The 12,592-nt window shown below is 34.6% G+C and overlaps 1 protein-coding gene across 5 annotated transcripts in view; it reads right to left on the reverse strand.

Annotated features, from left to right (window-relative positions):
- Positions 1-12,592, reverse strand: part of Cpsf6 (cleavage and polyadenylation specific factor 6) — a 28,607-nt gene that overhangs the window by 15,657 nt on the left and 358 nt on the right. For all 5 annotated transcript variants that reach the window (XM_015483032.2, XM_015483031.2, XM_015483030.2 and 2 more), the window contains exons 2-3: positions 4,944-5,153; positions 3,144-3,247 (exon numbers count right to left, since the gene is read on the reverse strand). In XM_015483032.2, the coding sequence (XP_015338518.1) occupies positions 3,144-3,247; positions 4,944-5,153 (314 nt within the window). The remainder of the gene's footprint in view (positions 1-3,143; positions 3,248-4,943; positions 5,154-12,592) is intronic.

Below are 12,592 nucleotides of genomic sequence, written 5' to 3' on the forward strand. Positions count from 1 at the left end.
TATAGAGCTGCCATATAACCCAATATTGCTACTCCTAGATATAAACCCACAGAATGAAAAGATGTTTATACAAAACTGGTACACAAATATTCACAGGGATGTTTTCAGTAAGAACACAAAGTGGAAACAACCCAAATGTTCATCAAGGAGTTTTGTTGTTGTTTTCTTAAGTGCTATATTGCAGTGGTGCAAACCCATAATCCCAGAGACTTGGGAGGCTAAGGCTCTCAGCAACTTAGCAAGACCTGTCTCAAAAAAAAAAAAAACGGCTGGGGATGGAGCTCAGTGACAAAAGCACCCCTGGGTTCAATTCCCATTACCAATATATGAAAAACAAATATTAAAAAAAGTGCTACATCCACATAATGGGACATTATTCGGCCATAAAAAGAAAAGCTAATTAATACCTGCAATAACATGGATAAATCTTGAAAACATCATTCTAAGTGAAAAAAAGCTAGATACACAAGACTGCATATTTTATGATTTAACTTACATGAAATAGCCAAGACAGGCAAATCCAGATATAGAAAGTACATTAGTGGTTGTAAGCAAAGAGGGGGAAAGAAATTAGGGAGTGACTAACAATAGGCATAGAGTTTCTGAAATTAGATAGTAGCCATGATTGCTCAATTTTGTAAATATGCTAAAAACAAAAAACAAAAACAAAAAGCCACTGAATTATACACCTTATAGGAATATATTTTATGTTGTGTAAATTATATTTCAATAATAAAAATAATTTTTAAAACCCTAAATGATTATCAATTTCAAATATAGAAATTCGAGATTACTGGGGGTAAGGATTTTAGGAGCTTACAGCCCTAATTTTCAATATGGTTCTTATTCTTAACGAGATCCCTTATTCTAGCCAAAAAATTCTGTTGCCGATCTAATATTATCTTGGGTCACAACATTTAGAAACAACTTAATTGGGACTGAGGGTACAGTCCAGTAGCAGAGTATGGGCTTAACATGTGCCAGATCCTGGGTTCAATCCCCAGCATTAAAAATTAAAAACAAAAGCAAAATAATTCATTTAACAATTACACATTGAACACCATCTTCTATATGCCAGCACCATTCTAGCTGGATACACAACAGTGAATAAAACAAAATTTCTGTTCTCATGGAGCTTACAATCTAGTGGGAAAAGACAAGTTAATAAGTAAATAAAATGTTTTATAGTAGAGAAAAAATAAAGGAGATAGACAGGTTAAAAAATTTACTATATTGTACAGGGTGGCCAAGAAAGGGAATTCTTACTAAAAAGTCTGAGTCTAGAATGAATAAAAGAGTGAGCCATGTGGTATTTGGGGGGAAATCGGGTCAAGAAAAGTAAACAGGGTTGGGGATATATAGCTCACTTGGTAGAGTGATTGCCTTGTATGCCCAAGGCCCTGGGTTCAAACCCTAGCACCACAAAAAAGCTGGGGGACCAGTGGGGTGGGGTGAACAGCTAAGGGTCTTATGTAGAGAGTTATTTGAAAAACAAGGAGCCTAATATGGCCAAGAAACACAAGACTGACATATAGGAAAACAGCAATAGATCACAGAGCACTATAGATATAGCAAGGTAACAACTATGAGACAGGAAGCCGTCTGGATTCTGAGTAGAAAAGTATTGATGTTGGTCTAACATTATTTAAAGCTAAAAAACTTTTATCATGTGCAGTATAGGACACAGAGTGATAGAAGGGACACCAGTTTGGAAACAACTGCAAAAGTTCAAGAGAGATGATAGTGCCTTGGAACAGGAGATAAGGATGGTGATCAGACTGCAAATTTTGAAGATATTCTTAATTTACTATAAACTAGTACAACCTTTTTAGAGAACTAAACAACAACAAAAACCCAGCATATTCTTTATCATTCTGTGTCTAAAAATTTATCCTTAAAAAAAAAAAAAAATCCAAAGTAACTAAGAATAAGAATGTTAAGATGTGTATTTATTGCTAAATATTTGTTCTACTCTTTATATCAAACAAGTTATAAAATATGTGAATTTAGAAACTGTTGCTTTAGGAAAAAACCTGAAAGTATATTCACTAAAATACGATTATCTGTATATGGTGAGACTGCAGTGTTTTCTTACTTTTGGATGCTTGGAGTTTCCAATATTCCTACAATGATCCTATATCATTTGTACAGTTTGGTATTAATAGCTGGGCGCAGTGGCGCATGCCTATAATCCCAGTGGCTTGGGAGGCTGTGGCAGGAGGCCTGCAAGTTCAAAGCCAGCCCTGGCAAAGGCGAGGCACTAATATAATCAGTGAGACCCTGTTTCTAAATAAAATACAAAACAGGGCTGGAGGTGTGGCTCAGTAGTCAAGTGCCCCTGAGTTAAATCCCCAGTACCTCCTCCGAAAAGAAAAGAAAGCAAAATGTCCAGATTAGATCATTTTCCAGTGTTCATTTTCACCTCATCTCTTTTAATATTTATTTTTTAGTTGTAGTTGGACACAACACCTTTATTTATTTATTTATCTTCATATGGTGCTGAGGATTGAACCCAGGGCCCCGCACATGCTAGATGAGCGCTCTACTGCTGAGCCACAACTCCAGCCCTCTCTCTTTTAGTAGTTTTGGGGAATGAATCCCAAGGATGCTTTACTTCTTAGCTACATCTGTAGTCCTTACTTATTTTTCAGATGATCTAAAAAATAAGGACTGCGCTTGCCTTGCACGCATGAGGCCCTGGGTTCAATCCTCAGAACCACATAAAAATAAATAAGTGAAATAAAAGTATTGTGACCAACTATAACTAAATTGCTGAGCTTGCCCTGGAATTTAACAATCCTCCTGTCTCAGCTTCCTGAGTCACCATGATTATAAACATGCGCCACTGCACCAGGCTTCCATCTCTTAATCCACAGGAAGAGCAATGCTTCTTAAAATTGTTATTTCAACCATAGATGAAGAAAACTCAGGAAAATTTGAAAGTAAGCCTTATCTTGCCCATTTTTTTAGTGTGCTAAATAACAAGGTATATGAAATGAGTATGAATCTTTACCAAAGATCCTCCTTCCAATGTAATCATGTCTTATGCACATGTAATTAGCATTAACCTTAAGGAAAACTAACACACATTGCAATCAAAATCTAACTTAAATTTTATTATAAAAACAACACAAAATTCTTACCCCTTCGATTGGCCATTTGCTCGATTTTCAAAAAATTTTATCTCCAAAATATCATTTACTCCCAAAGAATGAACTGCTTCCGTTAAGTCTTCATCTGTTGTCCACTGCAAGATATTTTCCACTTATTAACTATTAAAACATACCCAGGATTTTTATTTCTTGAATTTAGGTTTTAAAGGTAAACTCAAGTTAAACAAGAGAAAATCACACTCAATAGAAATCTAATTACTAGATTTCAGCTCCACAAAAGAATCTGGAAACCTAACCTCTTTCAGCTTTAAACTACTCTGATTTTAAGTTTTCAATAAAACCAATTTCACTTGTCACTTCCTCCCTTAAAGGAAAATATTTTGTGAAATAAATTTCATCTTGTGTTTGAATATAAACTGGAGAAAAGTGGGCTGGAGTTGTGGCTCAGCGGTAGCGCGCTTGCCTTGTACGCATGAGGCCCTGGGTTCAATCCTCAGCACCACATAAAAATAAATAAGTGAAATAAAGGTATTGTGACCAACTATAACTAAAAAATAAATATTAAAAAAAAAACCTGGAGAAAATAAACTAATATGTATGAGTACCTTCTACATATCTATGTACCACCTATATGCCAGCACCATTCTAGGGCTGGATACGAAAACAAAATTTCTGCTCTCATACAGCTAACAATCTAGTGGGAAAAGATAAAAAACAAATAAAATGTTTTACAGTAGAGAAAAAATAAAGGAAATAAAGACAAGTGGTTAACTGTTAAAACACAGGTAAATCCCATCATTTCCATTTTTTTACATTTGACGCAATAGGGAAGGTAAAAAGCTTGCCCAAAGTCACAAAATCAAGACCGTGGAACCAAGATTCAAATTTTTACTTAGCAACCACGCTCTTAACTATGCTATTATTTTCAACACTGCAAAGATTGCTCTGAATGGCAAACTAAGTGGTACAAAATCAGTCACTTAGTTTGAAAAGACTGTTCAGTAAAAATTAAAGACATTCTTACTAAAAATAATTATTTTTATTAAAGTAGTAAATATTAATAAAAACATATTTTTATTAAGGAAGTAGAAGAGTGCCATGTTTCAATTTGATTTGTAGTACATTATTTTTAAACTTTCAAATTTATATAACAGCTTAAGTGGAAAAATTCTACCTGGATTACTTTTATGGGTATTTCAGGTTTAACACCAATAAATAAACAAATAGAGATATTGGACATTCAGATTTCAAATCAACAGTCTGTAATATGAATTGGGAAATTAACAATATTTTAAAATCAGGAGTGGTAATATATGTCTCTTTCTACATTGATAAATCCTAGTTTGAGACCCTATGCAAACATTTTTCTTAATTGGAACACCCTAAGTCAGGTAGGAGTAGTAACATATAAAGCATAATTAAAGACAAAAAAAATTTAACTATAATTAATTGGTATGTCCACCCAAGACAAAATGAAGGTCTACAAAATTCAAAACTAGGAAGAATTAAATCAATGACTTTTTAAAGATAAGTGTTTTTAACGTTCTTATTGCATAAGCAAACATAAAGAAACAAAATGGGCTCAATGGTGCACGCCTGTAACCATAGCAACTGAGGAGGCCAAGGCAGGGGGATACAAGTTCAAAACCAGCCTCAGCAACTTAGTGGGACCTGTCTCAAAATTAAAAATAAAAAGGGCTGGGGAGGGGGCACCACAGGGTTTAATCCCTGGTACCAAAGGAAAAAAAAAAATTCTGGGACAAAAACAAACTACTAGAGCGGTTTACAATTAATGACTAATAACTCAGTTCATATGTTAACTTTACTTACCCATGTTAGATTTCCAATATATAATGCAATTCTCTTTCCAGTATAGGTATAGACAACATTTGGTGCTGCTCCTTTGCCAACATCATCACCAACAGTTGGAGGGAGAGTATCCATGTAATCCCGGTCTTCTGGGGCATCTCCATTATTTGCAGATGGAGAGATGACATCATCATATAAATCTATCTGATCATGCCCACCATATTCCGCTTCCTGAGTATAGAAATAATGCTCCAGATTATACAATGGTCAGAATACTAAACAGACTTGAACACAAATTCATTCAACTCTTCTTTTTATTTTAAAATCATGATGGAAGCTAAAAAAAAGTCCCAAAGATCACAAGTCTTTTCTTACTTTATGCAACAGATGTATTCTTGAATGGTGACTATAACTAAAACCTTCCTTGGATGAAGTGTTTCTTAAATAACAATACACGAATATTAGTAGACAAATTTTAAAAGAATATTTGGCATAAGACTATAACAAAACCCAAAGCCATTTTAAGTTCTTAATATTTGAACACAGAAGAACATAACTAATTTTCTATAGCATTCAGACCTTGTTTCCCAACCCTGAGAAAGTTACTAGAGTTTTAGAAAAAGACAGTCAGTTGAACTATAGGAAAAGGTCATAGAAATGTGGGTAGGTAAATGATTTAAAATGCCATAATAAATTATCTAGAAAAACAATGAAATATAGGTCAAACAATTAAAATTAGTATCTTATTTTAAGTCAACAAAGAGCTAGTGCTTACCTGACTTTTTAAATATCTAGTCAAGTAAATTAGCAAGAGAAAAATATTTACTAGAATAAAGATTTAGTAAAACTCTGCCAATGATTGTCACCAGCAGAACTAAAGCAATGCTAGTGGGTGTCAATGATAAGCGAGGAAGAAGGAAGAGAAAACAAAAAAGAAATAGATATGCAACCCAGAGAAAATGTAAGAAAATATTAATTTGTAAATAAGCACAAAAAAAAATGCAGTGTAGGATTCAGCAGAACATGCAACATCATTTAATTGCCGTTAGTAATGATTACTGGGCCACAACCTTAACTAACCCTGTAGCAAAGAAAAATCTCCATTTTTATCTTCCTCCCTTTCCAAGACTACATATTTAAAATCAGTATAAACTGTTTTTATTCTTATGAGATAGAACATTTGAGGTAAAAAGAAAAGACAAATATAAGACAACTAAAAGTTCGGACATCATTCGTATAATCTATCCATTTATACAATTTATTAAGGAACTGTCATACAAATGGCATATAAGGAAGAACTAATAGTTTTAGGGACAACTACATGAATAAATGACCTAGAGAAAGCATTTGTTACATGATGGCAAACAGAATAGTTAGATATTACTGTGGACCACAAGGGAACATGGCTATTGTTTTGTTCTGAGTCAGAATAAGTTTTCTTTAAAAACAAAGCAAAAGAAAAAGAAAAACAAAAAACCCAGAAGGGTAAATACCATAACCCAAGGGACCTCAAATTTCTAATGTCATCTTCAGGTGATCTTCATAAATAATGAGCTATCCAGTTTACTAGAGAATCTTTTACATACCAATTTTATTTGTTATGAGCTAGAGTTTAAGACTTATTTAATAAGGGGTTCAAAATATTAAGTGACTAAAGCCATCTTTAGCAATGGGCAGAAACTAAGACCACAAATCACTAAATAATGCCATTACTTTATTACACAGCAATACCAAAATATCTCTAAGAAATTAGTTTTTGTTAACTTAACATATTCAAAGTGCAGTGACAGTTAAAACTAGAAAAAAAGGAGTGTTTTGTTATGAAGTTTCAGTGTTGCTGAAGCTTCATTCAGGTGGCGTGGCTGCAGCAGTGGTTCCATACACTTAAAAATACTAAAAAGCTTCCCACAAGAGATAGTGGGCACTTTAAACTCTCTTACAATCCAGTTCTGTACATCAAGTAGAGTTATTTTTATTATTCAAAGGGAGCTGTGTTTCCATCCTCCTCAGCAGAGACTAATCACAATATATGGTCTGAGGGAGAGTAAAAAAGAATGCAAGTGTTATTAATAATAAGACTAATATTTAAATTTATACTTCCACTTACACAAAAAGACATTGTATTTTTCATTAGTTGGAAATCTATGAAAATGTTTACAGGAATAGACATTAATTTACAACATTGATTGCAGCTACACTAACCTGGTACATTATAATCACTTACTATTTTTTGCAAGTCCATGAATTCCTATGTTGACATCAACCAATTTTCCATATTGCTATGATTCTACCAATATAGAATTAGCCACTTTGTCTGGTAGTTGGACTGCTTCCAAATGGTTGAAGTATGATTCTAAATGAGACCATGGTCCTGGGATTTAATCTCCATGTTGACTAGTTAGCTTCACTCTGTTCCAAGGCCACAGCCAGTACTCCTAACCCCAATGGTATACACTTCGACTTGGTGAAAAAAATATTAATGAATCTGAATACATTTGCCACCATCTCTAAAAATTCAACTCAAAGCAATATTCTTTTGTTGTATCAATAATCTTTTCAGCTTCATTATATCATACTTATCTTTTACATTACAAAATACATAGCACATCCACTTTACTCCCAATTCAATAAAGTGAGAAAATATGCATATTCTGAAATTATGCAAAATATCACTGGTCATCTATAAAGAAAGCAAACTCTGAAATATACTGAACAAACTAAAAAACAAATGTTTCTACTTTGTCAAAGATAAGTACTCAACAGTGTCAAGTTCTATGTGAAGGGTCTTTTCAATTATTTTAATTTTAATGGCATTCAAATATGAGAAAATTTCAATATAATCCCTCTAATTATTTTAAATACCCAAAGTTCCCCAATCTTATCCACTTTTCATGGGAGCGAGCAAATCACTAGTAAAGGGGTATATAACTCCTAGTAAGCAACAGCACTTAGGACTTGTTGAAAATTTTCACTAAGTAATTTTTTTCATTCTCTACCAATCTAAATTACTACAATCATTCTAAAGGCAGGGTATCCTCTCAAGATTTTGTCCTACATAATACAAAACTGCTGTTTCCATGTCAGAAAAAACAAATATATGATAGATAGACCAACATCCTACTAATTTCCTTAAAATAATCTTTCACAATTGTTTTTTCATTAGCCCCATTCTCCCTCCCTTCAAAGAGCTGTATTTTGGCAGTTTTTCCCTAGTTACTCCCTATAAAATTTTAATATCACCTATATACTATATTCCATTATTGGGATTACCTTGGGCTATCAAAATATTCTTCATTCTCCCTGATGGGTTTTAACAATGGTTTTAGGGGTCCTAAAATCATGGTTAATATCTTTTGTGAATTATAGGACACTAATCAGTAACACACAGCAAGGGCCACTTGTTTTAAAGTCCTTCTACTATAAAACAAAAAAAGTAATGGACTTTTATAGTCATTTCCATTTAGGAAACTATAAAAGGAGGAGAGTTACAAAATGTATTCTACACCATGGAAGAAAACTACTTGCACACAAAATCCAGTAGTAAATAACAGTCATGCCCATTATCAGCAGGTGATTGTTTCCAACGTACCACCCCAACCCTGCAACCACCCCAACCCTGCAACCAACCCACTTGGAAATACCAAACTTTGCAGAGGCTTAAGTCCCATGTATATATGGGGTTTTTTTGCATGTAAATTATACATATGCTTTCACATTTTAAATCTTCTCTAGGTTTACTTCTGATATCTAATAAAATGTAAACACTATGTAAATAGTTGACATACTATTCAGGGAATAATGTCATGAAAAATGCCTGTACATATTCAGTACAGATGCAAATATTACCCAAAATATTTTAGATCTGTGGTTGGTTGAATCCATGGATGTGGAACCCACTAGAGGGCTATATTTTTTTAAAATTATCACTTTTGGATTATGTTCTAATATTAAAATTAGTTTGTAACCCCTGTGAAAAGCTCAACTAATACTAAGGAAGCCAACTTGATACTAAAAATATGCCATATAACCCACAAAGTGTGCAATTAATCCCGGGTACCCAAATTAACTATGATCATAGTAAAACCAAAGTAGAGTTCTAACTCCCCTAAACATTTCTATTCATGTTTCTGAATCAATCTCTAATATACCTCATTCTGGACATTACAGACTTATCCTAAAACCATTTTCTATTAAGCATAAGCAAATTTATCAGAAATGTTTCACTGATATTTGCCCAATAAAAGTATTTACCATTACTGGCTAGAGTAAAAACATAACTAAATACAAAGCAAAATCACTCATGAACGAAAAGTGGCTTGTGAGGATGTCTAGGTCCTTAACGCCTAAAGAATATATATATATATGTGTGTGTGTGTGTGTGTGTGTGTGTGTGTGTATTTACATATTTTTTTAAACAACCACCAAGTCTGTATACTTTTATCTTAAAGTTGGGAGGTCAGATTACTAAATTAGCATTGCTATCAGTGACCCACAGCCTGACAGATGAGAAATTATATTCTACATTAAGATCTTTTGACGTCCTAAACAAGAAAAATACATTCTACATCAAGGCACAAAGTTGAATATCCCTAATCCCCAAATTTAAAACGTTTTGAGCACCAACACATGCCTCAACAAGTTTTAGATTTTGGAGCATTTCCAATTTCAGATTAATGATGCTCAACTATTAAACCTGAAAAACTCCAAACTGAAATGCTTCTTTAGCATTTAGGTAGGGGACATACAACTTGTCTTAATTTTCCTCAAAGTTCATAGACTTTTTCTTGATTCCTCCTCATAGCTGAAAATTCTACAGGTATATACATAAAAAAGGGGTAACTACAATATAGGACCTATATTGTAATTACGTAATTATTTTACTCCACCCATTGGGAGTGTAGAGACTATCTAAACTTTGTAACCTTTGTTGGCACATATAATAGGGCTGAGGCAGGAGGTTTCCCAGTTCAAAGACCGCTTCAGCAAAAGCTAGGCACTAAGCAACTCAGGGAGACCCTGTCTCTCAAAAAAAAATAGGGCTGGGGATGTGGCTCAGTGGTCAAGTGCCCATGAGTTTAATCCCGGGTACCCAAAAGAAACAAAGAAAGAAATGTTATCCTTAACAACTGAATATTTAAAATTATTATTTAGCTTTGGCAAAAAAAAAAAAAAACCTGGAATTACTAAATATTAGACTAGTTATTACACTGTAATACAAATCCCGGTTCAAAGTAAACTGATAGAGTGTAGAACAAAACTTTTTTCTGCTCAATTCTAAATTCAAGTAATGCAGATAGAGTCAGAAGTGATTCAAATTCTTCTTCCATTAATGCAACTATTCCCAATTTGATGGCATCCAAAACCTTTCAATTTAAGAACTAAAGGGCACCCATGAATAATAGTCAGTTCCTGTGTCTTCTCCCCTTGATTCTCCATTCTTAAATTAATTTGGTTAAGAAAGGAATTCTACTGTATAGTTTCACTGACTTTTTCTCACTCCATCTCCAAATTAGTTTCTTCTAAAGACTGTTGAATGTCTTTTTGAAATGAGTGAAATACCAAAACAAAAAACAAAAACATGACCACTTAAAATAGTGGAAAATGGAAAATACATGACCTCACAGAATTTCCAAGTACACAAATCCAACTAAAACTGTAGCTCACACTGGAAACCAAAGATAAAAAAAAAAAATTAAAGCAGCTTAGAAGCCAAAACAAGACTGGCTAATGGTACTATAAAAGATTTTACTCAGCTCAAATACAAGTCACAGGTTACTACAGCAGCTAGGAGAAAAAAGGTGATCTGCTAATAAGAGTACAGACTAAATAAAATAATTTTGTGGTTGCCTTTAATTCTGATAGGACTTCAAAAAATATTTCAATGATAGTAATCTTGAAAAAGACCAGCAATCAATCCTCTTGTAGACATTTTTGGTTCAGGAATTAGTGGAGCAAGCAGATTAAGTCAATTATATGCAAAATAACAACACACTTCTATTTAATCTCCCCATTAATCTATTCAAACACATAAAGATTTCACTAGTCAAGTTATAACTATGTGTTAGATATAATGCTGTAGGTACAAATCAATGAAAAATTACATTTTAAAAAGCCTACATAGTAGTTCTTCATTGGGTCCACTAATTTTCATCTTTTTTAACCTCTTGTCTAGCACTAGTTACTGCACAGGGATAAGAGAGTATCATTCTTCAATGGGAAATGTCCCTCCCAAATTAAGTATGCAAAAGCCTAAAAATATTCCATGAAGAGGTACTAAACAAGGCTCAACTACTAAAATTGGGTGCATTGAAACGTGAAGCACTGTACTCTTGTAAGAAAGGCTAATGCAGACAGTCCTGAACACTTAATTGTTCCTTTCCTCGATGTTAAGGTCATCTTTAGGATGTAATGTTAATACTCACAAATAAAGGAAATTTCCTAGAGGTCTGTGATCTTAAAAGCATTAAAATCTGTGTAGCAGTCAAGGAAACTTTCCAATTTTGACACAATATTGGGTATTCAAAATACAAGCACAGAAACAGATTTTCAAGCTTAACATTTTATTACAATGGATTACATTTAAACATATCCAGTCTTTAACCGAGTAGTAGTAAATATTTAAAGCTTATGGTAATTGCTTTTTTAATATTTAAACCAGAGGCACAAAGTCACTCCTAAAAAATACAACAGTAAGGATTTCTGAGTTTTCATATTTTTAAAAATCTTGAGCCCCTAATTACAAATAGGACTTAATAGGGGCGGGCACATAAACCAACGGAATTGTATTAAGCTTCTCACACGGACCTGGAAAATAAAATAAAATAAAATAAAATAAAAGCTTTTAAGTGCACTGCGGTTAGGCACGATTTGATTTTCTAAAATGTTACTACATAAAATGCGGTAAAGATGTTAACAGCAGGTAAAAGGGCTTAAACGTCATCACTCCAGTAACAAACGGGAGAGCTTTTGCAAGGATGCTCATCCTCAGACATCTCAGCTCCACAGCTAATTCTAGGCAAACCGTGGCCTGAGACAACGGGAAAACCTTGCATTCTCACTTTCTCCAGACTTTCAAAAACGTTAAGCTGAACCCTCGGGGGTGAAACACTTTGCTTTCAAATATAGGGTCATACCCACAACCCTATTTTTCAAATATACCGTAAGAATTTCGGATGGACGTTCTTTCTTCGTTTTAATCACTCTGATCTGTTGATGAGCTACCATCTTTTTGTTCTATCCAACCACCGCGCTTCCGAGTCTTCCTTTTGGCCCAAGCCAGTTATCTTCACAGGTATTTTCATGTCAAAAGCCAAGAACGACAGGGCCTTCAAGGCACTGAAAAGCTTTCGATTGATGAGCCAGGCCCGCATACTGACTTTTAAATACCATCTCTGCGCCCTAAGTCAGACGACTTGTTGCAGAAGTGCCCACCCCTAAAGCCGCCTTCACACAGGGAGAGGTGAGGAGGAGGAAGGCGCCACGCCGAAACCTGTCGCAAACGCGAGCAGGAGCCCCGGGGACTGGGCGCGCGGGATACAAAGGGCTGTGAACGCGGCCTTCCATGAGGCGACCGTGCGCGGACAGGCAGACAAAATGGAGCGACGGGAGAAATCGGAGCCCGGGCGGCAGGGCAGGGCTAGAGGCGGCAGCGGGCGCGCGCCCCGCCGGGG

Source organism: Marmota marmota, unplaced genomic scaffold, assembly GCF_001458135.2.
Source record: "Marmota marmota marmota unplaced genomic scaffold, marMar, whole genome shotgun sequence".
Lineage (NCBI taxonomy): Eukaryota > Metazoa > Chordata > Mammalia > Rodentia > Sciuridae > Marmota > Marmota marmota.